At 36.7% G+C, this 27,358-nt stretch overlaps 1 protein-coding gene across 3 annotated transcripts in view; it reads left to right on the top strand.

Moving 5' to 3' along the window:
• Nucleotides 1-27,015, top strand: part of KCNT2 (potassium sodium-activated channel subfamily T member 2) — a gene marked incomplete at its 5' end in the record, with an annotated part of 138,847 nt that extends 111,832 nt beyond the window's left edge. Inside the window, 11 exons of one of the 3 annotated variants that reach the window (XM_080623137.1) lie at nucleotides 85-190; nucleotides 853-1,025; nucleotides 3,018-3,089; nucleotides 5,550-5,684; nucleotides 10,757-10,868; nucleotides 13,740-13,841; nucleotides 15,409-15,492; nucleotides 16,858-16,986; nucleotides 23,335-23,635; nucleotides 23,944-24,028; nucleotides 26,504-27,015. In XM_080623137.1, the coding sequence (XP_080479263.1) occupies nucleotides 85-190; nucleotides 853-1,025; nucleotides 3,018-3,089; nucleotides 5,550-5,684; nucleotides 10,757-10,868; nucleotides 13,740-13,841; nucleotides 15,409-15,492; nucleotides 16,858-16,986; nucleotides 23,335-23,635; nucleotides 23,944-24,028; nucleotides 26,504-26,615 (1,411 nt within the window). In that variant the 3' untranslated portion in view covers nucleotides 26,616-27,015. Of the gene's footprint in view, nucleotides 1-84; nucleotides 191-852; nucleotides 1,026-3,017; nucleotides 3,090-5,549; nucleotides 5,685-10,756; nucleotides 10,869-13,739; nucleotides 13,842-15,408; nucleotides 15,493-16,857; nucleotides 16,987-19,768; nucleotides 19,790-23,334; nucleotides 23,636-23,943; nucleotides 24,029-26,503 lie in introns of all 3 variants that reach the window. The other 2 variants (XM_080623139.1, XM_080623138.1) reach the window with 2 other exon arrangements.
• Nucleotides 27,016-27,358: the final 343 nt, after the last annotated feature.

Raw genomic sequence — 27,358 nt, forward strand, 5'->3', positions numbered from 1 at the left:
ATACATATAAACATCCCATAAAATAGGTGTAAATTGTGTTTTGGTGATTTGCTATACTGAAAAATGTTTGTTCTCTTCTCGTAGGTATGCCAAAGGCTATCCTCCTTACTCTCCGTATATTGGAAGCTCTCCCACATTTTGTCATCTTCTGCATGAAAAAATACCCTTCTGTTGTCTCAGACTAGATAAGGTAAAAGGAGTTTCTCTCATTGGATAAAACTGCATCTCATTTTTATCTTTCATCTGAACAGAGTTAAATTCTGCTTTCTGCTTAAAAATGAGGTTTGTTCATCATTTACTAAGCCATAATGTCTTATCATCCTTTTCATCGTTAATCATTTGTTTATGTCTAATCAGGTCCATATCAGGTCATCTGATAAAAGTTTCTATTTCTAATGGTTAAACCCTTTAATGTCGCAGCTAAATCTCTTTATTCTCTTCAGCCTGGAGAAGAGAAGGAGAAGAGACCTCATAGCTGCCTTGTAGTATCTGAAGGAGGCCTACAAGGATGTAGGAGAGGGATTCCTCATCATGGACTGTAGTGATAGGACAAGAGGCAATGGATCTAAACTTAAACAGGGAAGTTCACATTAGATATATAAGGAAGAAGTTCTTTACTGTGAAGGTGGTGAGGCATTGGAACAGGTTGCCCAAATAAGTAGTGAACGATCCATCCCTGGCAGTGTTCAAGGCCAGTTTGGACAGAGCTTTGGACAACATGGTCTAGTGTGAGGAGTCCCTATCCATGGCAGGGGGGTTGGAACTAGATGCTCTTAAGGTCCTTTCAAACCCAAACCATTCTATGATTCTGTGATTAATATCCACTTAACTTGTTTCTTATTTTGATTTTAGGGATGCCAGCATAACTACTATGAGGATGCCAAAGCCTATGGATTCAAAAATAAATTGATTATAGTTGCAGCAGAAACCGCTGGAAATGGTTTATATAATTTTATTGTTCCACTCAGAGCTTATTACCGACCAAAGAAGGAACTAAATCCCATTGTATTACTCCTGGATAACCCGTAAGTAGATTTTAATTCTATTTTTTTGTGGTACAAATTAAACTCATCTTACCATTACTTCAATAAACAATCACTTTTAACATAACCAACTTAAAATAAAAAACATTAAGGTGTATTTATCTTTGAGAAATATTTGTAGCAAAAATAATACCCTATGTTTACTGTCATATACAAAATCGACTTTTTGCTGACTGCACATGGCCTTAGTGAATTTTTATGTCCTTATTCTATGGCCCATGTTTCAGCTAAGTGTTTCTAAAAAATACTCCAAATAATGTGAATATTACTGCTAAACACTGTAAACCAAACACTGTAAAAGGCAAGGTGTGTAACAGTTTCTCAAATACGTGACAGCACTTCAGACAACTCTAACCTGCTTAACAGAAAGCAGTTAGTGGTCTGGACCACTTAGATATCTTTTTAATGATTTTAGACTGCAAGATAAACAGTTCTTTAATCCAGTAGGACACCCACTCAGTCTATGATTATATAGTCATGGAAGAAACCTGCAATATTGTCATTACTACTGTATCTGTCTGGAGATCACTGGAATTTTTAGCCTTTCTCCTATTAGCTGTTTAAAATTTCAGACAAATTCTTCCCTGGCAAGGCAAGACTGATCCATCTCTGACCTGGCAATAAAGGAGACTTTTTTTGCACTACTTTGGTACTGTTCATGTACTTCAAAATCACAATTTGAAAGACACAAAAATAGAGGTTAGCAATATACAGGAAATCAGATCAAGCTATGACTCAAAGAAAGGACAGCAGATAAATGACTTACAGGTTCTGGTTCCAAGCTGACACTTCCCTTTGCATACGTATGTTCTTGTTTAAGTGATTTATGATACAAAAGTCTGCTGTGAAGTGTCCCACTTTGGCCTGAAACAGTTCTTTAATGAAGCTTTATACACCCCTTTGCAAAACAGAAGCTTTTTTATGTACATGTTATGGCATAAAGTGAATTACACAAATTGTTAAAAGCATAAAGTAGGCTAAAGGATTCCGATTCACAACTTTCTTAAGATTAAAGATGTGAGTATACAGTGCCCTCTGGTGCTTATTCTGTTTTCCAGCATAGTGCCCGAGTTTACATCCTTCAGTGCTGTTGTGACATTTTATGGCTAAACCCACTTTTTATTAGCATAAAGGAAAAGCTATGGTTGCTGATTAAGCTAATATCCTTAGCATTTTATCTCTCTACACAGCATTTGCAGCAATTCCTCTGAAATTGATTAATGGGACTACAGAAGCTGTCTGAAAAGCCAGCATGCGTTTCATACATGCATGAAGTAGAATTCAGGCTCCCATTCAAGACAGTTAGAATTTTGTAATTCACTTGATTGGCCTTAGGAATTCAGCCACCTTCAATTAACATATCTTTGCCTTGTTGTTATATCCCTGGTTTCTCTACATGTCAGGGCGATTTATTACAGTATGTTTACTCTGATATCTACACATGACATGTTTTAAAATTTTTGATTTTTTTTGTATGCAAGAAGAAAAACAGTAAAATTTATGATTCAAAAACCAATGCAATAAAATATAGTATCTTGGTTTTCACAGTCCATTTTAAAAATAAGATTTCATCTAAGATTGTCTCATTGGCTTGAATGGAGTGGTTAGCACAAAACATAAATGATGACTGGGTTTCTGCTTCACATTTTCATTGAAAATTCTCACAGCTTATTTTAAATACTCCTAAGTCATACATTGGAGTATAACTTATAGTAGTGTGTCTTTGAAAACAGTCACTCATTCTTATTTTTAGAATTGTGCTGTGACATAAAATTTCTGATTTAAAAGGTGAATTTATTAATATAAGCATTCTATTTCCTATTTAAAGTGATATTATAATGCCAAAGTTTGGGGTTTGGGTTTTTTTTTTTTAATTATCATTTTTTAAAAAGCTACCAGTTTATTGAAAAATTTTAGAAAAGATACTGCTGTTGTGATACTGTCTTTCATTTTGTAATCCCATCTGCTGCTTAGGCCAGATATGCATTTTCTGGATGCAATCTGTTGGTTTCCAATGGTTTACTACATGGTGGGCTCTATCGACAAGTAGGTGAAATAACTGTTAGAAAACTTAATGTTGTAGTACTCAGTGGTTTGCCGTGTGTATTGTCATTGCATGTTTAAACGTCTGTTGTATCTGAAGACGATCTTTTTGCATGCATGGTTTGTGTCTGTGTGCTATAATTTGGGATTTCAAATTTCTGACTTGCAAATCATTAGCAAAAAGTGTGATGGGGAATGCAGGTTAATATTGTCATGGTTTAAACCCAGCTGGTAGCTAAGTACCAAACGGCCATTTGCTCACCTCTCTCCTTTTCTCACAGATGGGATGGGGAGGAGAGTCAAAAGAATGTAAAACCTGCAGGTTGAGATAAAGAACAGTTTAAAACTAAAATACAATATGCTACTACTGCTAATAATAAAGGAAATAACAAGAGGAGAGAATATGAAACTAAAAGGAGATAGAAAAAAACAATAAACACAAGTGATGCACAATACAGTCGCTCACCACCCAATACCCAGCCTGGCCTGAGCAACGATGTGGCCCTTCCAGGCAACTCTCCCCAGTTTATATACTGGGCATGACATGCTGTGGTATGGAATACCCCTTTGCCTAGTTTGGATCAGGTATCCTATCTCTTTTTCCTCCCAGCTTCTTGTGCCCCTCCTCACTGGCAGAGCATGAGAGACTGAAAAGTCCTTGATCAGGATAAGCACTACTGAGCAACGACTAAAGCATCAGTGTGTTGTCAGCATTGTTCTCAGACTAAAGCCAGAACACCAGCTACTAGAAGAAAAAAAAAAAACAAACAACTGTTTCAGCTGAAACCAGAACAATGTTTTTTAAAACATAAGATTAAGACTTATTTAGGTGCATTAATAAGTTTCTGCAAATTGCCAGATTCTAGTGTCATTCTATACTTAGATACAATTTGTCTAGGTTTACTGCCTAGGGTTTTGTAAAGATAGCTACAAAATGTAGACAGTCTTCACTGTGTCTGATAATCACCTTCTGCTACTTAAAATATCACCTACCCTTACGTTTCTGTCTTCACCTTTGCTAATATATACTTGCATTCTAGTTTTAGCAACATTGATTTTATGTAAAAATCAGGAAGAAACAAGAGAAGAGCAAAGACTCATGAGCATTTGAGTAAACTCCTGTATTGCCAAGTCCATTTAAAGAAGAAAATGGTTTGCTTCACTACATGCCTAATATTAAGTCAGGGCTACAAGCCCATAATAATCAATCTCCAGGTGAAAAAAACCTCACCTTATTTCCTACCCTAAATTAACAGAATCCAGTTTTTCTGGATTGTGAAGAGTCAATGTTTCTCCAACTCATACTGAGGAAATTTCAGTTGTATAGGAGTCTCTTTGCTATTAAGAAACCTATACTTAAAGGTACTTTAAAACTAGAACAACAATACTTCTAAAGCAGCACTTTCTAAATTTTCCACAAATTAGCTAAATGTACCTGCTAAAATAAGAAAAGCTTTTGAGCTTGTGAAACATTGAAATGCAAATAATCTGGGTATTTCAGAATATGCTGTTATTTTCAGGGATCAACTGATACTACAGATTGCCAAATGTGAAGGAACTGTAATGGCAAAACAGCTTTTCACCTTGGATGTAAACAGAACAATGCAAAAACTTAGTTTTCCAATTCCCCCTTGGAAACCATGACATTCACCCTTTCTCATTTTCACTTGCTTAAAAATGGCTAGGCTCCTAAAAGTCATCTTCATCACAGAAAAGTCCTTTCTAATTTTTTCTATCATTGCTTTGTTTCTATGGAAAATATTATTGTTAAAACAACTGACACATGCTTCATTTTGGAAACAAAGCTACAAGGCACGATGAGAACTGTAACTCAGTTGTTTGTGAGTGGTTTCTATTATCAGGCTTTATGGGAAACACCATCCAACAGCATGCAAAGCTTTACTGATGTACATCTGCTCTAAAAGCATCATGAGAACACTCCAACTCTTACCTTAACCCTAAAGAGGAATATGTGAGATGTCCTGAGAGAACATCTATTAGCATTTTGAAAACGAAGTATTACTAGAATATAAAGTGTTAATGGAAAATGAAGTAATTATGGGAAAGAGCAACCCATAGCATTTATTTGGGTCTGTTTATTGCAAAAAGTAACTACAACAAAGCAAGCTGTTGCAGCATGCTGGAACATACTGTTTTCCCAAGTAATCATTAAAGGCTTATTTTAAGAAGTTGAAATAAATGTATCATTTTGGCAAAAGGAGAGGGACTATAACAACCTACTGAAGTGCATTATGTATGACTTAAAAGAGAATAATCATTCATATCCTATTCTATGAATTGAGATGATATTCTCAACATAAATTATATTGGAAATTATGATATGCACATGGAGATGAAGGGAACCAGCAACTCACGCCTGTGATCTGCAAATTACAGCCATCCCTAGTCTTTTAAGTGCTTTTAAGTTGCTTGTTTCTTTCTCCCTCTTTCTCTCCACAAAAGCCTAGATGACTTACTAAGATGTGGGGTCACATTTGCAGCTAATATGGTGGTGGTGGACAAAGAAAGTACAATGAGTGCTGAGGAAGACTACATGGCAGATGCCAAGACTATTGTAAATGTTCAAACACTCTTCAGGTAAGATATTTTTGCAAATGTTCAAACACTCTTTAGGTAAGATATTTCTGCAATTTATCTATACATCCTCATTAATTGTGAAATATCTAGTGCCTTTTGTACTCCTATTAGAAATTACTTTTTTTCCTCTTTTCTTCTATGTGATTTTTGCCATATATGAATTAGTGTCTTACATGGGCAAACTTTTTCCTAACCTGCTTAGCAATATACTCAGAATCCTAAGGTATTCTCCTGAAATTCTATGCATCCCAAAACTCAATGATCATTTAAAAAGTCAACTGTCAGGTTTGCAGGAAGCAAAAGAAAGCTCCTCTTGAAGACTTAGAACCCAAGATAGTTGAGAAAAGAAATTTTTCCTCAGTGCAACAGTCTTTCACAGTAATGCTAAAGCCAGTATGAAAAGCAGATCCTTCTAATGATAAAAGGTAAGCAATTCACCACTGTGAAGTTAATAGTAACTGGTCACATTTTAAACGTTTAGTTTTGAACAAAACTTAGGTTTTTAGGCACATGTATGCAACATTATGTAAGACAACTATGTACTAAGGGTCATGAAGGAATAACTGATTAGAGTGAAAAAGTTGCCAGTCTTGTGAAGAGGCTGTGAAGGCAGTGCTGTGAAGAACTACTAAACACACTGAGATTTCCTGTTCATCTGAGAACCTCCTCTGATTAAAGCCTCACTTTGCGTTAAATATCTTGATTTCCCAAGTACTAAAAGATATGTGTCCCTTTAAACTGTGAAAAAAAGTTATTTGCTTAAAAAAACCCAAACAGACAAAAAAAACCCACACACAAAACACATCACACAGTCAAGTATGAAATGCCTCCTTGATTTTGGGCTTAGGCCTAGCACTTCCTGTTGTTCACTCTAGTAAGACCTGGACAAAAATCCCTAGAGGATTCAACATTATTTCCCTTTTCTGTGTCAAGCCTTCCGTATAAGGCTGGAGAGAAGTGCATAGTCAAAGCCTCTTGAATCTGTATTTCAGAAAATTAGCTCATTAAAAGACAAGTATTTCAATGAAGACTTTTTTAACGCAGTCATGTGTGAGAATGCAGTTAACTGCTGTTAGCACTTCTGCATGTGCTCAGAAGCAGCAAAAACTATGTTGCACAAGTTCTCTCTTTTTCTAACTTTCAGGTGTTGAATTTCTACCCGATACTAGCACGGGTGTATTTCATAGTCACACCTAAATTTAATTTAGAAGCTATAACTGAATTTAATGTGTGCATCACTCAAGTCTACTCTTAACCATATTGTGCTGTGATATATCACTGAGGTTTTGATATCTATCACTTAAATTTTTCAGAAATACATTTTACCCCCAAATATAAAAAATAACAAAAAAGTGAGTTGAATAAAAAAAAAACACCTTAGAAAGTGCCAGTTGGTTTTTCCCATTATTGTGTTCTACTTTGTAAAATACTAAAAGATAGTAACACAAGTACACTACATACTATAGATATCCAACTAGAATTTACTAATAATTAAGTTGTCTTGCACAACGCTTACAACTAGATGGCAGAGTTAGCTCATGTCCAAACTGTATATCTGGTTCATTATATTTTTAGTACTGCATGGTACTTCTTACAGATATCAGAAGAAATCAGAATAAATGTCTTAGTTTAAGACACAGCACTACTTTTCTCCCTAACTTTTCTCCTTAGAACACGTATAATAATTTCACTGCATTTTTATATGGTGTAAAGTTGTAGGAATAAGTAAGCTTTGGGAAGAGGCCTAAGGTAATAGCATTTACCTGCTCTACAAAATGCACTACATTCATTGCACCAAGGTAAACAGTTTCGCAGCTCAACTTTAAAAATGCATTTAAAGGTTTTTTTCATAACTTAATAATACATAATAATGCCAGAGATTAATGAAGAGGAGGCTGGACTGTAACGTTAAAGGATTTTAAACCACTGCTAATATATGCTGTTCTCAAAGTTAGTACATCAGTGAAGCAGGTTCCACTTAATGTCACTAAGTTAAATTGTTCAGAAAAGAGAAGCTATTCTAACCCTCCCTAATTTGACTTGGATCAGCTGACCTCATTAGGGGTAGTAAACAGACATGAAAAGCTGATGCAAGTGGGCTGAGGTACTGTTTGGCCTAGGTTCAGTTCAGTCCTCATATACCTGTTCTGACATTATTCCCTTATTTACATAAATTAATAATCTTGCTTTACCAGGAGAGTTTGTGTCACCCACCTTAGAAGACAATGTATTGTTTATAACAACAGGGTTAGTAGTTCTTTTAAGGCTAGAAACTGTCCCATACCAATTAAAATTGTGACACAACACTAGCCTATCTGACTTTAATCATACAAAGGAGTAAAGAAGTGTGACTCAAATGGTCACACTGACTAAGAGGAAATTTTTAATCCTTTAGATGGGAAAGAACATTTTAGCATAGTTTAAAAGTACAAGGAGAAATCACTAGTTTTGGACTGTGTCCTAGAGATGCTTTTTGATTTTTTTTATATGAGATATGAAGCCACTCATTGAGTCCCTATTGACAGCTGTAAATCCACTTCAGAAAAACAGTGGGTGCCCTCAGGCAGTAGGTCTATACTAGAAGTGTTTATATATTTACTCTTGCTTTCTATTAATTAATAGGTTTAAATGTTAGTGTTCGGGAGGCCCTGTTTTTAATAGTTAACATCTTGAAGACTATGTTTCAAACACTTCAAGAAGCCTGTTGACAGCAGGACATGTGTTAAGTCAATAGTCTGGCTGGTACCTCGCAGTCAGCACCATATGATAAACCAAATGAGGTTTTATGATGGTATTGTTTTCTTGTTGGTTTTTTTTTTTTTTTTTTGGTTCAGGAAAGAACTAAATGTTTCTCTTGCTAGTCTTATTCCCAAATACCAGATCAACAGCAATCCATGTCTTCATGAGGCTGATGAGGGCTTTCTCCACCCTGTCCAGTCCTTTTCACTAGAATGGATAGAAAAGAGGAATAAAAAGAGGGATCTTAGCCTCCTCCAGTGCTGAAAGCTTGTGGGCAGCATGCCTTATACTCAGGGCAAGAGGCAATCTGGACTTCATTGCCTGGGAAGTCATTTTCCCCTGATTCTGCTAAAAGGCATTGATAAGTAAAATATGTATGTAACTAAGACCAGGTTTGAAACTGATTTCCTAATATAAATCAGTTCTTATATCTGGCAACAAACTAAACCCATCTTTAACAAAAACCTGGTAATCTGCATTTTTTTCCTGTTACTTTGGTATATTTTGTTATTAGATCAGCTTTTAATTTCCTGTTGCTCTTAGTTCTGAATGTTATATTGCTAGTTTTCAAATATGAATGCCTGTCCTTTAATAGAGCAATACAAGAAAATTTCCAGCCAGCAAAAGCTTAAGTAATTCTATGCTGCATGATACGGACTTAACAGGAAATTCATACTCTCCTTCCTCAGAACTTTAACAGATTTGTTAAGCTACTTAATGCATACAAGTCCATACCTTTAAGTGTGATATTACCAGGATATTTTTTTTCCCCAATTTTTATGAGCACTTCACAGGTTTTTACAAAACACATCACACAAGTGAAGATGTACCACAGTTGCATCTCAAGGGTGTGGTTACATATTTAATCTATGCATATAAACACAATTCCCCAAGTGCTTAATCTTTAGTAGGACAGAAGTAGACTTTGTATAACAATACTGCACCACTTAAAGTTTGTATCAAAGTCTGAATGTAAGAGTTAAAAAGGCAATTCCTGAGCATGTACAGTGCCTTTCAAACTGCAGCATACTCAAGTGGTTATTGTTAAGTGATCCAAATGCTGTCCCAGTTCACCAATTCCATTTGTCCTTGCATGTTCACGCTTAATATTTGGTTATTTAGTGACACGATAACTGCTAACAAAAGAAAGGCTAGCATTTTTGCCACCACATGTTCAGGACATGTTTGGGATCATGTGATAATTACCAGTCTACATTTTGGCATTGAGAGATTTAGGAAACTGTGTTGTATGATATTAACACGTACTGGCAGATAGTTTTGACATACGTTTCCCCACGTTTAGGCTCTGCTTGAATTGCCATTTCAGTGAAGCTCCTCCTTACAAAAATGAGGGGAAAAGACTAAAGACTTGCAAAAAAGGTACACTGGATTCCATTTGACACTAACTTACTAAATTCAGCTTTCAAGAAAACCACGTTGTTTTTCTAACTGATTGAAGCCACATTAATGATGTCTTTAGTACTACAATTATCTATTGTCACATGTAAATAAATACTTTCAGGATCTGCAAAACAGATTACAAATGAACACCTCATTTTCCGACACTAATCTGTAGAGGAAATTCTCAAATAATAATCCAAGTTTTATCCCAAGTTGCTTAGTATGGCATAGCTGTTAGAGCTCTGAGGGCTGAGGAAGGGGTCTTTGGTTTGCTTTGTGAAAATCTGTGTAATTCAGCCAGATCAGAGCTAAATTTTATTCACTGTCTTTTTGTTACTGGAAGCCTGAATTAGTGTTAATTTATAAATATTCAGTATATTTAAGTATATCAAAATGAGAACGTAAGTATACCTAAGCATACTTTTTTCTCAGCAACCCCCAAGAAGTGTCGATTTTCGTCTGTGTTGCTCAGTGTATAGACACAGAGCATACAAGCAAAACTACAAAATAAAAAAATCAAATGTAACGACTACATAAGGCAGTTCTAGCAGTAAGTAGTTCACGTGCAGCCAGATAGTAGGTGCAGGCTATAGAGTTTTGCATGGTTTTGTTATTTCCTACAGATTTGTGTCATTTTAGAAATTAGTAAATAAAACCTCTGGTAATGAAATTAAGTGGTTCCTTTCTGGCATTAAAATATGTTTTAAGATCAACCTTTGAATCTATGTTTGCTTCTTTGTGAATTCTACAGAGGATGTTCTGTAGTTTCCTCTGCTATTTTGCCAGCACTCCATTGTGCCAAAAAACACCACAGGTTTCAGGGACCTGATTAAAAACATGGGCGTGAGTACAAGCTACAGCATTATGTAGAGCCTTACATTTGTGAATTGTTATAATCAGAGGTCTAACCATTACATTCTTTTAAAATACAGGTTGTTCTCAAGCCTAAGCATTATCACAGAACTAACTCACCCAGCCAATATGAGATTCATGCAGTTCAGAGCCAAAGACTGCTATTCTCTTGCACTATCCAAATTAGAAAAGGTAAGGAGATTTGCCTCCCCTGCCCCCAGTTTGAATGTTACCATTTTAACAGGATGCCTTGATCTTTTATTTATGCTCCTTGAAATTATCTATAATTTTCTTTAAGTAGTTATATCCCCTTCTTCATTAATTCCAAAAAGTGTCAGGGAAGGAGCTGCTGGGCACCACACTTATAAAATAAAGCTGCTGGGACATTCTGGCACATTTCTGGCTTCTATATCTGCATTATTCTCTGGGAAGCAAGTAATAAAACAGAGCTCAATGCAAAGTTCCCAAGTAAAAACTATTTCTTGCAAATCTCCTTTAGGCAAGAATAATCAAACTTGTAATAAGAGATAGAAGGCAACAATATAAGAAAATGAAAATAAAGGGAGAGAATAAATTTCTAAGCTTCCATTTTAAAATAAAACAAATAGGAACGTCCTTACAGTTATTATCAGAATTTTGGATAAGAATCAGATAATTCCTCAAATATCTCTTGCTTTATCCCACACATTTCTTGGCACAAAAGCAGAATCTGCTGCAAACTTCTTTAAACAGATGGAAGGATAAACATATACCTGAGTCATATAATAGGAAGATAGTAATTTCACAGCCAATTCCCTATAAAATATTTTATGGCATGAATCTAAACGGATTTAATGTAGCATATGTTACTATATAAATGTAATTTTAATTTTGAAGACTTTGTTGTGAAACAAATCTTAGCATTTTTTCCATAATACACAAGTTTTCATTCTCAATAAGATCTGAAAAAAAATATCTTCCACTTTGTCTGACTGCACTAAAAACACTTGAATATATGAGACTGAGCTACAAAAGAAATATAAAACTTCTTGTTTCTGTGGCATATACCAGTAAGCACAACAACATGCTTATCTAGGTGGAAGTGTTCTTTGTACAATTAGACTGCTTTCTTCAACTCTAAGAAGCACACAATTTGCTAGAAACACCCCTTTGCTGCTCAGGCATCAAAGCACACATGTACGTGTATATGTGCAAGAGCATGAGTGTGTGTGTATGTATGTATTTCTCATTGAGAAAAATCTCTAGTACAAGGCAGTAGTATTTTGTAAGAACAGACAGTGATTGTAATAAAAAAAAACACTGACATAATAATTATATTTTATTTCCTTAAAGTTTTTGAAGCCCCTTTAATGTCACCTCCATCAATTTCTTCATATTTTTTTAAAGGACAGAATAATAGCATATTTTTAAGAGTTATTTGCTGTGTATTTTTATCTGGAGAGTAAATTTTTGTGTGACATCTTTTTCAACTCCACTTATGTCCAGCCGCAGAAGTCAACAGGTACAACCAGACTATCCAATGGTAATGGGTTAGAATACTGCTATTCAACAAAATAAGCCATTAGCTTATTAAAACCATTAGCTAGAGCAGACTGCTCATTTGTATATCACAGAATCAGAGCATGGTTAGGGTTGGAAGGGGCTACTGGATGACATCTTACCTAAGGCCCCTTCTCAAGCAGGACCATCTAGAGGCAGTTGCCCAGGATGATGTCCAGAGGGCTTTTAACTATCTTCAAAGAGAGAGAATTCTCAGCCTTCTTGGGCAACCTATGCCCCTGCTCAGTCACTCTGACTGAGTAAAAATGAGGCTCCTGACATTCAGAAGAAACTATGTTTCATCTGATGCCCACTACCTCTTCTGTCCCCTAGGCACCACTGAAAAGAGCCTAACTCTGTCTTCTCTGCACCCCCTGCCCAGCTATTTTTACACACTGATGACATCCTCCCTAAGCCTACTGTTCTCTGGGTTAAACAGTCCCAGCTCTCCCTCAGTCTTTCTTTACAGGAGAGATCATACAGTCCCTTAATCATCTTAGTGGTGCTTTTCTGGACTGTCTCCAGCATCTCCTCCTCTCCTCATTTTGGGGAGCCTAAACTGGACACAGTACTCCAGGTGTGGCTTTACTCTTGCTGAGTAGTGCTGAAGGATCACCTTCCTCAACATACTGACAGCACTCCTCCTAACTCAGTCCAGGACACCATTTGCCACCTTTGCCAGAAAAGCACATTGCTGGCACATGTTAAACTTTATGCTCAGTAGGATGCCTGGGGTCTTCTCTGCTGAGCTACTTGCCAGCCAGTCAGTCCGTAGCATGTACTACTGCAGATATGTGTTGGACATAAGTGTCTGAATTTAAGACATATAACATTTCTGCATTTTGAGAACACATCTTATCCTTCTTGACATCACTGAACTGCAAGCTTGGTATGCCCCCTCCTCTTAAACTTAACAAAATAACTTCCAACCTGTAGTTCTGCTCTCTGATAACTGAAGGAATAGGAACCACATTGTGGTGGGATTTCTTTGCAAGTGAGTTGTCATAAGGCATAACTATAGTTATGTTATGTATATCCTTTTCCCCAGAAGAATCAGAGCAGTAAGTTTCTACCCCAGCCCACATCCGATCTCATCTCACATCCTCACATTCACTGAAATATCATTTCTTCCCTCTTGCATCAGATTCTGTTCATGTTTCACGTTGCTAGTAGACTTTCTGACCTTAATGAGATTACACTGTCAGCACCAAGGAACGGAGCAGGAATAACTGGAGCTTTGCTCTAAGCACCCTTGAAATTCCTCCATCACTTTTAAAATGATTTGGTAGAATATGCCCAAATGTGATGATTGAAACAACATATGCATTAAACAAAATCTTTTAACCTGAAAAACTGTAAGTACTGAACAAAGATGCTACATGTTTCAGAAAGAAACTATATTCAGAGTAAAGAGTTTTTACACCTTTGACCTCTTTCAAGATAATATCAGTTTGATGTTTTTATTATTTCCCTTCCAAAACCAGCACTAGAAATGTTTTCTATTTGTTTTTAATTTCTTAACAGAAAGAACGTGAGAAGGGATCTAATCTGGCATTTATGTTTCGACTGCCCTTCGCTGCTGGCAGAGTTTTCAGCATCAGTATGTTGGATACACTGCTTTATCAGGTACTATGCACAGTAATGGGACTTGCCTTAACACAGACATGCAGTGTTACCACCCATTTTATTACGTTTAATTGTTGTATTACCTTGTTTTCCTACACGTAAGCCACTAATGTGAGTGTCAATGCCGGCAATAATCAAAGGCAAAATACCATCAAGCATGTTCCAATGACAGTATTAACCCAGTTATGAACCCCCAAACACAAAACCCTGTCCTTGTGCAAGTTCTGTTGCTAAACAATATAATACTTATGTTTGTGAACCTCTCCGCAGTCAAACAAGTAGGATGATTTTGACAAGGATTACATAGATTATACAGACTGATAACTCCTGTAATCTGCAGTAAAAAGGCAGTGCCCATTCTCACACAGTAGTGTCTCTAACCACAGAAATCAACAGCATCACTTTTATGAGTAGTTTAATCTGTCATCTGCATCTGCCCTGTGTCCTGGCGTCTGACTTGTGAGAACCAGGTGAGTCCAGATGTATCATCGATGAGTCTAGAAGAGTCATTGTATCTTAAAGCAATACATTCTGGCATTAACCAGAAATACATGCAGTGGTTACAAAGAGGCAGTGGTGGGAAGAACCTTGTTGCCCGAGAATCCAGGGCAGGGCTCCTGGTGTGAAAAGAGGTGATGACAGCATGGATAAGGAAAGAGCAGCAGCCTCAGAGAGTTGACGAAACAATCTGAAGAAAATATAGGATCATGACAAATGAAGGTAGCAACTGGTTTCAGGGTGGAAAGAGAGGAGAATATTGCCCTCACTTCTGAATAATGACTGCCTTTCTGCACATCAGGATGCCTGAGCAGCAGCAGCTAGCTCTAGCCTTCAAGTATCAGGGTACGCAAAATAAGCAGCAACAGTAGCATGGCCCACACAGCCTGCTCACCTAAGTGGCTATCTACTTTGCCTATACCTAGAGGTAGCCTGTGGATGCTTCTGTATTCAGATGCTAAACATAAGCATTTAACTTAATTTCTACCTTTTAACCAATCAGCAGAACACTTCTGTTAGCAGAGCAACAAGCCTAAACTGAGATAAGGCAGATCAACCCTTGGGAAAAAAAAAAAAAAAAAAGGCAAAAGCAATCGACGCGTTTGAATTAAAATAGCAGCAGTCTCACCTCAGTATTACCAACTACTGGGTACTGCAGACTCATCTAACACACAACAGCATTTCTTTTGCAGAGAAGGATTCATTATTATAATTTGACACCTAATAAGGCAAACACCTTACTTCCATTGATCTTACATCTACCTTTGCTTTCATGGTGCCTTATTATACATTAGTCTCTTTGAATCCTGTGTATACATTGCATGCATATGCAGGACCAAATAAGAACACTTATTTTATGTAAGTATATTCAGCACAAAATAAGGGATAACTATTTCTGCCATACTTTGTACAAACTTAACATCACTTTGTCTACTTAAAAGATAGAGTTTGATTGTAAACACATGTACAATTTCTGTCAAATTCATACATGGTGCTAATGGTTAGCTGTTCATCTGTTAATTAAAGCTTTTTTCTTTCTTTTTCATCTCTCCTGTTGAAACTCCTGCAGTCATTTGTGAAAGGTTATATGATTTCCATCACAAGACTACTTCTGGGACTCGATACCACGCCAGGATCTGGGTTTCTTTGTTCGGTAAGTTGTTAAAAGAAAGTAAATATTATTAAAGAGTACCAGAGAAGATTCTGTACTGCCTGCAAAATACCTGGGGCTTTGTGTACAGCACTTGCTCTTGTGAAAGTCCAAGAAAGGCCATCTGTTTCCTTCTTCACCAGGGGAGAAGACATGAAAATAGCCATATTTAGTTACTTCCATAGCAAAAAAACAACCCCCACACACAAGAAAATACAATATATTCTATAAGGCTCAAAGGAAAATAGGATAGACAGGAAAGCACAGGAAAACTGCATTTTTTTATAACAGAGCAATGACAGTTCAGCTAACAACTTTAAAAATTAAGTATATAAAACCAAGGAAGCATTACCTGTCTTGTACAGCCTGGCTAGCACTTACACACAATGCTATTTCATGACACCCATTTCCATCACAGAAAATTAAGGGCAGAACTGGAATTTACATAAAAATAATATATGCTAAATGGCTTTAGTGTCAAAGTTCGAAAGTCGTTGTGGCTTAAGCAGTTATGTATGTCAATGCAGAGTCTGTATCTACTTTTCTATCCATATATAGACACAAACTTTAAGAATTCCATTTTTACTAAAAATAAACCCCATCTTTCTGGTTTCGCCTACACCCATCACACCTCAGATGTCAAACAGATCAACAGAAGTTATGTATCCACTGCTTTCTGGGGAACTACAAAGAATTGCAGGATGCTGTTCTCTAAAAAGAAGTTATCAATGATGGTTTTAGAAAGTTGTTTAAATAAAAGCTAATTATAGATATGTGGGTCAGTCTTTAAGCTTTGTTACAGTGAATGCAAGACAACTGAATCTCTGAAAAGGGGCTCATATATCCTGAAATAAAGCTATTGTAATAGTAATTAAATACTAAAGATTGATTTTAGACTTTCATATGTCATTTATGCTTAGTGTATTAATTTCCCCCCAACTCTCATTTCTCCTATTCAGCCTGCACTCTAGTGAACAGTTATCTGGCTGCATTCAAAATACTTAAGTGGTCTTCAGTCTGTCCATCACCAGTTTCTTACTGCTGCCAATATTTAGCTCATTCTTTCAGAGTTTAGTCAGACGTGAACACTGAATGAAGTTTGCCATATAAGTTTCTAAGTAATTTTAAAACAAGAACAGAAGTAATTTCATGAGACTGAACCATTTGCACTGCAGTGTCTCCCAAACAGGGAGAAAACAAAAGAAACAGTGTCTACAAACTCAACAGAAGCTCCAGATTTGTTGTGGAGCAAAGGTGCAATACAATCATTATCAGCTAGTATTTAGTTGTGATTTTTTTTTCCAAGAGCAGTATACAGAGTAAGTGACAAACTCTCAAAAATCCTCCTTCCTATCTTTATTTGTTCAGATGAAGATCACAGAAGAGGATCTATGGATTAGGACATATGCCAGACTGTATCAGAAGCTTTGTTCTTCTACAGGAGACATTCCGATTGGAGTCTATAGGACAGAATCCCAAAAGCTTACAACATCCGAGGTATGTCAGTTTACTATACTTTTCTTTAGATTTGATTACAGAGTATACAACATTCTTTAGTCCTCATAAGAATGGGAACCATTTATTTAAAGAATATTGTGAATATCATATCTGCAAATGCACAGAATTCTGATAACCCACTGAAGGTCTCCTGCTGCCGGCATGTATATGGCTACATGAATTCAGGGCTCGCATTTATCCCCAGACTTCATGAATATCCAGAGACAATCTACAGTCTATATACTGACTTTCATTCCTGTGCTCGCCTACAGAGAACTGACTGACTGGAAACAAGGAGTAGCTCAGGTGCAGATAGGACAGGCTAGGATAGTTGTAGTTTGAACCTGCGTGCAATGCCTAAGAGCAGCATCCACAGCAAGCTATATGACCAGGTCCTGTATCAGGTTTAACAAGAATATCAACACTTCTCTCAAAACAGCTGGCATTTCAGTGTTCATGTGAATTCCTAGTTAGAAATGAGCAACAAGAAAATTAATGTTATTAAATGTATTGTGGGATTTCTCTAAATTTAGCTGCCAAACAGTGGTAATTTTTTGTATATATGTATTTAAGCATCTGCCATCTAAATGTATACATTTCTCCCTATATATAATGACAAAACCACTTTTTACTATTTAGCATACTTTGTGCAGTGTTTATTTCTGTCATGTATAAGCCATTTTTTTACATGACGATTAGTACTGCCATTTCATTAAACCATTCTCAAACACAGCTCTAAAATGCAATTGTGAACAACAACTTTCCTCTTTCTTCTGCAATGCTCAGATATAGTTTACTGGTTTCCAACACAGGCAATTTGCATTTTCTCTTACATATTTCAGAAAAACATTAAGCCATGTAATGCCTAAAGGCAAGATTTATCTTGAAAGAAGTACGAACAGTTAAAATTCAGTTAAAGTTAATTTTTAAATGAGAGCTACAAAAAGCTGTGCAAGATTCAACCAAATTCAGTAGCTCCTCTCTCTGTGTGGACCACCAATACCTTTACAAGTGGCTCTTACAGCTTAGCCAGTGGGCTGTGCCACTGCAACAATGTCAGCTGATTTTATTCTTTTATCAGTATAGCAGCATTAACATCATTCATCAAAATCATTCTTTGGAGAAGAACACAGGCAACACACTGTTAGTGTGGAAAAAAAGGTCTGTCATAGCTTTCAACAAAAAAGAGGACGTGCCAGATTTTAATAACTCATGAAATAAGGGTAACTAAGGTAAAATTCATGGTGAAGCTTTATTCTCACATTCACAGCTGGCTATTTAACTTGAGGTCCAAAAAAGAGAATCAAGAAAAGTTGAACTATGAGCATACAATATACTGTGAAGAGCTCATTTAGGTGGCCCGTTTTTCTCCTTTCTGCTTGTTCACATGATTCAAACATACAGGCTTACTGACAGACAGCAGCTGTGCAGGGGAGGGGGTAACTGTAATACTCATCAAAAGACACTTCTGTTTTTTGGCAGAGGGCTGGAAGGTAAGCACACACACTCAGACCTTCCAAAGCAAGATTAACTAATAAATTAATGGTATTTCAAATCTTTTTCTGAAAACAAGGTTTGTGATCATTAGTCACTTAACACTAAACTCACAATTGTACCATAACACTAGAACCTCTGGAGCCTGTACACATACAGCTGCTCAGGTGCTTGGTTACTTGGTCAGACAAGGCCCAGATTTAGTTTAAGATAGTTATTATCTTTTACAAAGTAGCAATTTCTTAAAACATTCAGGCACTGAAACCAGCCTAGAAGCCACTGTCCAATAGATAGTTCTACTATTATTTCCTATCAGCTTTCACAGGTAATCTCATGAAGAATTCGAGTTAAATCAGGTAGAGGAAGAAGGGGAAGTGGGACAGGGAAATCTAGTTATTAAACTGCTTAAAGGTTTTAAATTGTCACACTGGGCTAGTGTAGATGAATAATAATGTCTCTATTAAGTTAAGTAAAAGCATTTGTTACTCTCTATAGAAAGCTTTGAATGCAGACCCGTGGTGGTATTGTCACACTTAAATACTTCAGCCGTTTCTTGTTCAGCGGGTGAACACTTTTGAAACCCTTCCCCTTTTAGAGAGGGGCAGGAGAAATCTTCCTTAACCTTTGATTTTTCCCAGAATACAGAAGAGCAACATTTAGCCCTGCTGCTGTGGTCTTTATGGGTAGATACCTCCAAATGAAGAGATGATGAAAGCTGTAACCCTTCTACAAAGTGTTTCTTTTGAAGTTAAAGGATTTTTTGACTAATTTCTAAAAAAAAAAAAAAAAACAAAAACAAAATAATTAGCATGGGTGAGCACTTAGCTTTTTGATATATTAAGCCAAAAACAACTTTAAAACATTGTTGGATTAGATCTTTACAATGGAGGTTAGAGAAATGCAAATTGCTATATTTCTCAGCAATTATGAACTTACAACCATAATTTGAAGGTTTCTAACTCAGAGAACCTCCAGTACACGTATCAATTTGAGTTTAAAGAGACATATAAAACTTAGTTTGTATTGCTGACACCTGGAAGTTATCAGTTAAAGGGTTAACTCAGGTCATAAGAACAGGATTTGCCGATATTAATATTTCTACATATACGTTTCCTCTTTGACACTCCCTTTTTATACTGTGCACATGAGAAGCCCTCACCTCACTCTGACAAATTACTACCTGCATAGCTAGTTTACTGTGGTTCCTGTTAAACAGTCCATGTTTGTTTCTTTAGGTTCACTTTATTTAAATTGTCTTCTCTTTTCTTTTCCCCCCTTTCTTTGTCAGTCACGAGAAATGGCTTCACAAGTAAGTATTTTCTTATTGTCTGCCTGTTTCTGGGTGTTGTGGTTTCAGCCCAGTAGGCAGTAAGCACCACACAGCTGCTTACTCATTCCCCCCACAGTAGGATAAGGGAGAGAATAAGGCTTTAAAAGTGAGACAATTCAGTGGTTGAAATAAAAGACAATTGAACCTGTAGAGCTAAAGCTGCATGTGCAAGCAAAGCAAAGTAAGGAACTCACTCATTCCCATCATCAGGCAAGTGTTCTGCCATCTTTAGGAAGGCAGGGCTCCATCACACATACTGGGGGAAACTAATACCATAACTCCGCAAGTCCCTCCATTCCTTCATCTCCCCTCAGTTTTTACTGCTGAACACAGTGCCATATGGTATGGAATATCCCTTGGGACAGTTCGGGTCAGCTGCCTTAGCCATGTCTACTTCCTAGCTGCTTGTATACCCCTGGCCTATTCAATTGGCAGGGCACTGTGAAAAGCAGAAAAGGCCTTGACACTGTGTAAGCACTGCTCAGCGATAACTGAAACACCCCTGGTATCAACACCATGTTCATCACAAACCCAAAAGATAATCCCCCATACAAGCAGAAGAGCATTCCTGGAACTCTAGTTGCAATCAAGGGCTATTCGTATATGGAACAGTGAAGTTACTTCAACATACAACTTGCAGCTAAAAAAAAATAAGACATTGCTTCAGAACAGATTAGATGAATCTGCACATTAAAAATGCTTCATGTTTTACGTGCATAGCTCCCAGGAAGCAGCAAGGCAAGGGAACAAAGATCCAAGAAACTAACTGATGTTTGGCATTGTAGTGCTGTTACCACCATATACCTGGGTATTTTTCAGAGAGTTCACCATGTTTCTGTTCTAAGGAATCACGAAAAATATACATATACTTCATAAAACAGAAGATGATCAATTACTACCGTGTAATAGTAATGACACTGGATCATTGATTATGCTTCTCATACACAGGTTTACAAGCTATGCAAAAAAGAATTAAATGAAAGGAAATTAAACCAACCAAACCTCAAAACAAATTAATGATAGTTACAGAAGCATTTTTAAAGAAAGTTTGAGGCTGGTTAAACCAGAGAGGGAAGCAGAAATGCTCTGCACTGGGTTTTTATCTTCTGTGTATTGAACAGCTGCCACTGGCAGCCACACTTTTGTGCTGCCTTTGAAAGAGTGTTTGGGTTTCTGTGGTTTTGCCTTGTCTTAAAGAGTTTATTTTTCTCCTGCATACAGTGAAGAGCCATTCTGCACATTTTTCTCAAGAGGCACCATAAAAACTGAATTATCACCTAAGTAAATATTTATCACCTTAATTTATAGTTTTGACTCATCTGCCTCAGTGTTTCAAAAGTTCAAGCTAAGAATTTACAGACTCACAAAATCAAAAGACTCATTCTTTTACTTGGCATCTCCTGATTAATCTCTGGCTCAGAAAAATGTAACTTACCCTCGTGTAATAATTGGTTTGATTGGTCTCTGCCTCTCCAAAAATACTGGCAGCAAGCCCAGGTGGCTGTTTTATGAAGAGCTGGACAAGGAAAGCTACAATGCTTTCAGGAAGAAAAGCAAACAAGACCATCATTTATAGTCAGTTTGTGTCAGATTTATTCATGCCAAATAGACTATAATTACACCTTATCACATGGAATGTACTTTGCCTGCCTCAATCCTTACTGTAAAATACATGCAAACCCAAAACTTCAATTTAAAATTACAAACAACAAAATCAAATAGCATTCCTGTACACAGGGGTTCAGCGTTCTCTCCTAAGCCCTCCCAATATAGTATCAGCTGAGTCAGTAACACAACTTCAAATCTATTAAGAAAACCAAACCGCAAACCATCAAAAGAAAATCCATAAAAGCCTCACCAAACAAACAAAGGAGAGAACCCAGACCACAAAACACCCCAACACAAACAAATAACTAACCAACCAAAAAACCTCACAAAACCCAACACCAAACAAGCCTTTCTATTGCAGACTAAGCTGAAGAGGTCAGTAAATTAGCAGGCCTTTGCATAAGGTTTATTGCAAGATTCTAGTCTAGGATATTAAAGATGTTGCTACAACATAAGCATCTTTATTGTTCTTTTTAATTGTTGGTTTTGATTGGTTTGTAGTTTGATTGGGTTTCTTTTACACAGATAGAAGACTATTTTTTCCCTTTTGCACAGACTGTATCTTTCTTACATTGTCAGACTCACTCATATCAAATATTATCTTATGGACTCCAGGAACTTTACAGATTTTGTGTGGGACAGGGTGACGAGCCTCTTAAAGAAAGATTGTACTCAACACTAATGAGGTCAAGACAACATTGCTTTCAGATTTTGTATAAATGGGAAAAGGCCTTTAGAACCTCTAGCACTTCAGTTAGATTTGCTTTATACTCATTACTTCCAGCTTATTGTGAACTCTTCTTGTTCTTGGGGATTTATGCAAACTGAGCCAGTTCCACTTTAAATCATCTCTGGTTTATATTTCATTTATTTATTTTAAGCACTCAGTGTATTGAAATCAGTCTCCAGTAACCTGATAACATGACCGTCCTGATACCAGTGAGGGCTTCACTATTACAATGTCAATAAAAGACATGTTTCAAAGATCAGGTCAATAACTCAGAATTCTAAGAAAATAGTTTTGAAACTAGAAGCTAGAAGAATTAGTTAAATCTAAAATAAGCATTAAAAGAATTTTGAAGGTAGCTTTTGACATGTTTATTTAGATATTCCCTATAATCATTTTGTATGTTAGAACTGCATATATAGCCCATCTACTTGAGATATTTCAGTACTGTTGTATGTGTATACTACTGGCACTAATCGGGTGGCATGAAGACAGCAACAGAGGGCCAGATTTTGGCTTTGAAACCTGCTGCTTTTTGTTACTCTATAAGTGAAAAAACAACATTATGCTTTAAGGTAGGAATTAATTAGCTCCTTTGCAAGAGGTATCCTGAATCACACTGAACACTACTGAGTACATTCCTTCTTTCTGACACAAAGGCCTTCTGAATATTATGTGCTGGAAGGTAGAAAATGCCTGGGAATTTGAGAAACAGCTAATAGGTATGTTCCATCTATGGTCTTAAAAGAATACTCAAAACAGCACAGCCAAAGTCAAACTGTTACTTAATGAAACCACAACATAAATCCAAAAAAAAGTTACAGAACTTGAATTTCTAAAAGTATGCAGACTTGAAAGAAAACACAGAATTAATTCAGAACATATTCCTTGATTCAGGAAAGGCAATATGAGAAGGCTAAAGTTGGTCTAGAATCAAAATGGAATCAAGCACTAAACAACAAGTATCTGCTTTTGCACTTGACAAGTGTTTATATCTTTAGTGGGCTTTGTACATAAGTCAAAATCTAGGCAAGGGTGCCCCATTCAGGAACACTAAGTACAAACAGCTGAATCTCCTCAGCTCCACTGACACCAAAACACACATTCAACTGCACTGTTGAAAAAAGAAGTGAACATCTTGATCTGCTTCTATTTTTTAAAGCCCTTAATCTCTCCTTTCATTTTCAAGTCTCAAATCTCTATCAGCGTGGAAGAATGGGAAGACACTAAAGACACCAAAGAACAAATTAGTTATCGTAATAACCATCGTAACTCAACATCTAGTGATCAGTCTGATCACCCCTTGTTACGACGAAAAAGTATGCAGTGGGCCCGGCGACTGAGCAGAAGAGTACCAAGACACTCTGGTAAAACAGCTGAGAAGATAAACCAGCAGCGAATGAACCTTTACAGGAGATCAGAAAGACAGGAGCTTGCTGAACTAGTGAAAAACAGAATGAAGCATCTGGGCCTTTCCCCAGCAGGATATGGTATGGTTACTATAATACTTTAAATCAATAATAAAATAAAAAAAAAATGGTGTTATGCAAGATGAACTGATTTTTAAAAACTGAGGATGCCATAAACAAAATTAGAGAAGTTTATGATAATGGTTTTATTGGTTTGGCTCTGTTTTGGGGAGGGTGGGGAGTTGGGTGGTTTAGTTTTGCTTTGCTTTGTATTTTCCCCTGAGAGAAACTTGAAGTGTTTTAAACCAGTTCTATTTTCAGACAGAAAACTCTGAAATATATATATTTTGCTTTTAAATATAATTGTGGGGTTTTTTTTTTGCCTCTAGATGAAATGAACGATCATGAGAATACCCTCTCTTACATCCTGATCAATCCTTCTCCAGATACGAGATTAGAGCTGAATGATATAGTGTAAGTTAAAGCACAACAAAAGTCACAAGACCTGCAGAATTTGTCATTTGCACTTCCTGTCTGAATTCATTTCATTATCTTTCTGCTGGAAAAGAAGCCCAAACTTTCCTATGCATCTGGAAAAAAATAAAAATTAATACTTGTCTATTTAAATAGACATGTCGCTATACACGTGTGTATATCTAAAATAAATATATATTTAATACATACATTAGTAATGCTCTTACCTACATATTCTCTCATCCTCATCTTACTCTGTTTTTAGAAAAACAATCAAATTTGACAGCGACATTTTGACTCATCAGAGCTAAGTACTTGCAAATGGATCTTGCAGTAGTACTGCTTGTTCTCTTTCATTCCAGAATTAGTACAACGCATTCCGTTGCTAGCACTAGCACTCTCCTGTTTTAAAAGCAAAAAAAAAAAAAAACTCACCACAAAACAAAAGCAAACCAAAATCAAACACAACAAAAATCCAAAAACGCACTAACAAGCTCTTTGTTCCTTTGACATGTTTTGTTTGGGTTTTTTTTTCCTGGAGATTCGCATATTTGCTCTGCTGTTGGTGTGGTTGATGCCCTATAAAAACATCAAATTCAGAGTTGCAGTTTCAGTTCCAAGAGTTGTAATCAGGAGCTCCAGATTTCAGCTATCTGCAGTAACACACAAAGATCACACATAGGAATTGCTTATGCAGTACTGCCCTAGTCATGCCTAACGGAGGAAGATGACCACTGAGATTTGAGAGCTCTGACATCAGGCCAATTTTAAACCCTCAACACACTAGCAGTTGTTTATCATACATTTAGGCTTCTTACAACTTTGTCAATGTTTATCACTATACAAATCTTGTTAATTTTTAGTCTTTTTTTACTTAAGGGAAACCTGAATTTTCCCTCCAAATTTAAGAAAACCTATTCCAAAAAAAACCACAACAGACCAAAACCAGAAAAATCAAGCAAGATAAGCACGTGTTTAAACATGCTTCATTTGTATTTAATGAACAGAATAGGGCAGACTCTTTCACTGCTCATCAGTTTAATTGGCTGGATCAGCAAAAAAATATAGATTGTTCTGGAGTAAACATGAACATCAGATTGAATAGAGTTTTGTTATTCCAATCCCCTATTTACATCCAGTTTTCTTGCACAAATAAGTTCAGGCTATGTGTAGAAACAAATTCTGTAAGATAGACAGAAAACACTGCTATGCTATATTAGCCCTGACAGAAGGAAGTACATCAATAAAGTAACAGCAGCAAGTGGTGTTTCCAAATCCTGGAGATCAGGCGATTGTCCTGAGTATCCACCATAAAGGCAATGTGCCACAGACTCAGAAGCCCATGCTTTGAGGAGCCAGGAACAGTCTGTTACTAGGTGAGCTGAAAGCGTACAGCAGTTCTGGGGGACACATGGCAGTGATTGCTCATACACTTACAGAAAATGTTAGTTCAGTTAATCAGGATTTTCTATTTCACATTTTATTGAAGAATTTTTGGGGTTCTTTTTATTAAATCTGGGGCAAAACATACTATACAGAATGGTAGAAATTCACAGCCTGTAGAACTAGAAACTTTCTTCAGAGCCACTGCAAAGTCACACAGGAAATCTTGAGAAGCACCATACTGCATGCATGCAACCTCGATTTGGACAGCATTTCAAGCATTTTCATTTGGCTCATGAGGAGATGGACAGAAATGTGGCATGAAGATACGAGAGAAAGGATTATTTTATACTTAGTTTTCCTGCATTTCATTTTGTGGGGGGAAAGTTACAAGATACGGAAGGATTAATAAAATGCTGGAATTAATCCAAAAAGCTACTACAGTGCTAGCACCTAAAGCCATCTCAGATCAGATTATCACTTGAGATAGCTGACAAAACAGTGTAAAATTTACACTTATAAATTAATGGGAAGCTCTTAAGTCCTCTACCTAAGAAAAGCAGTTCTTTTAAACATCTCAAACTTAGATTCAAACTCATGAGTCATTTTCCTCAAGTATTAAGATCCACTAGAAATTCTTATTCTGAAGAGTCTGTCTATAGACTGTCAGCTTTTACCAAGATCATCAACATCAGGCTCTTTATTTGCTGGGCAGAGTGACAAGAATTATCCATTGTTTTCTCACAAAATTATTTGAGAAATAGCTCTGTGGACTGCTTGTGCCTTCTTGAAGGAGTAAAAGAAATGCATAAAGAAATACAGAATTACTGGCAAAGGATCTGTCAGTCAAAATTAAGGTTTAGCTGTGCCTAGTACATACAGATGATGTCTAGGCAAACAAAATGTGAAAAGCTTTATTATTAGCATCTGAAGCAGGTGGAGTTACCCAAGTGTCCAAGTTACCCAACTAAGCACCTTCAAAGTAAGCTTTTATATCTTCCTTAGATCTTTTCACCTTTACAACTGTATGCACTTATTTTATTCTTGCTCACGTCAATTCTTTTTAATAAAAATTGTAATTTCTTTCTATAGATACTTGATCCGACCTGATCCATTGGCTTATGTTCCAAATACTGCACCCAGCCGAAAAGACAGCTTCTGCAACACTGTGGGACAAGACACCAGGGAGGAGACACAACTTTGATATGTGACTCATCCTAAAATTAAGAGATAATTTTATACATGTGCTGTTTCCACTGACCATTTTGAAAACTGAGTGATACATTTTATTCAGATTTTGGAAACAAATTAACAGTGTGCAAGTGACCCAATTCAGAAATATGTGGTCTAGAAACTCTAATTTAAAGGACTGTCAGGCTTGTGGAGTATTCAGTATGGTAGTTGAACTTCATCAGCTTAACAGAATTATGACACCTACTGCTACTTAACCAATACGAACAAAGTATTTGAGAAGTGACAGATTCCATCATGCGTTTTGCTTAGATGCTTCTAAGCATATTTATCAGGGTGACAGCATGTCAGTGACTAAGCTTCTGACCTACATCAGTAAAGATTATCTGATGTCCATCCACCATGCATAATTTGTAGCAGAAACTATGTTAATACTAAAGTTGCCAACGAGGCTTTGTGTGTCAAGAATCCAGACTTGGAAATCAAATTTTCAGCCTCAGCATGTCACCCATTTATATCAGAACAGGCTAGTTTCAGTCCCATTTTAACTTCCAGGACTTCAGTGTTAGTTCTCTGGGTTTACACAGACCAGACTGAACAACACAGCTTAGTGATACCCTAGAGGTTAAGATCTAAGGCATACTCACTGGAAGATTAGCTCAGGAGCCCACCTGGAGAAATGTCCCTGTCATCTCACACAGGCAGTCTCTCACATTTGTAACAATTGAGAAGGCACTATCTGTGTGAAGAGGCAAA

Source organism: Psittacula echo (assembly GCF_963264785.1).
Source record: "Psittacula echo genome assembly, chromosome: 7".
NCBI classification, from domain to species: Eukaryota; Metazoa; Chordata; class Aves; order Psittaciformes; family Psittacidae; genus Psittacula; species Psittacula echo.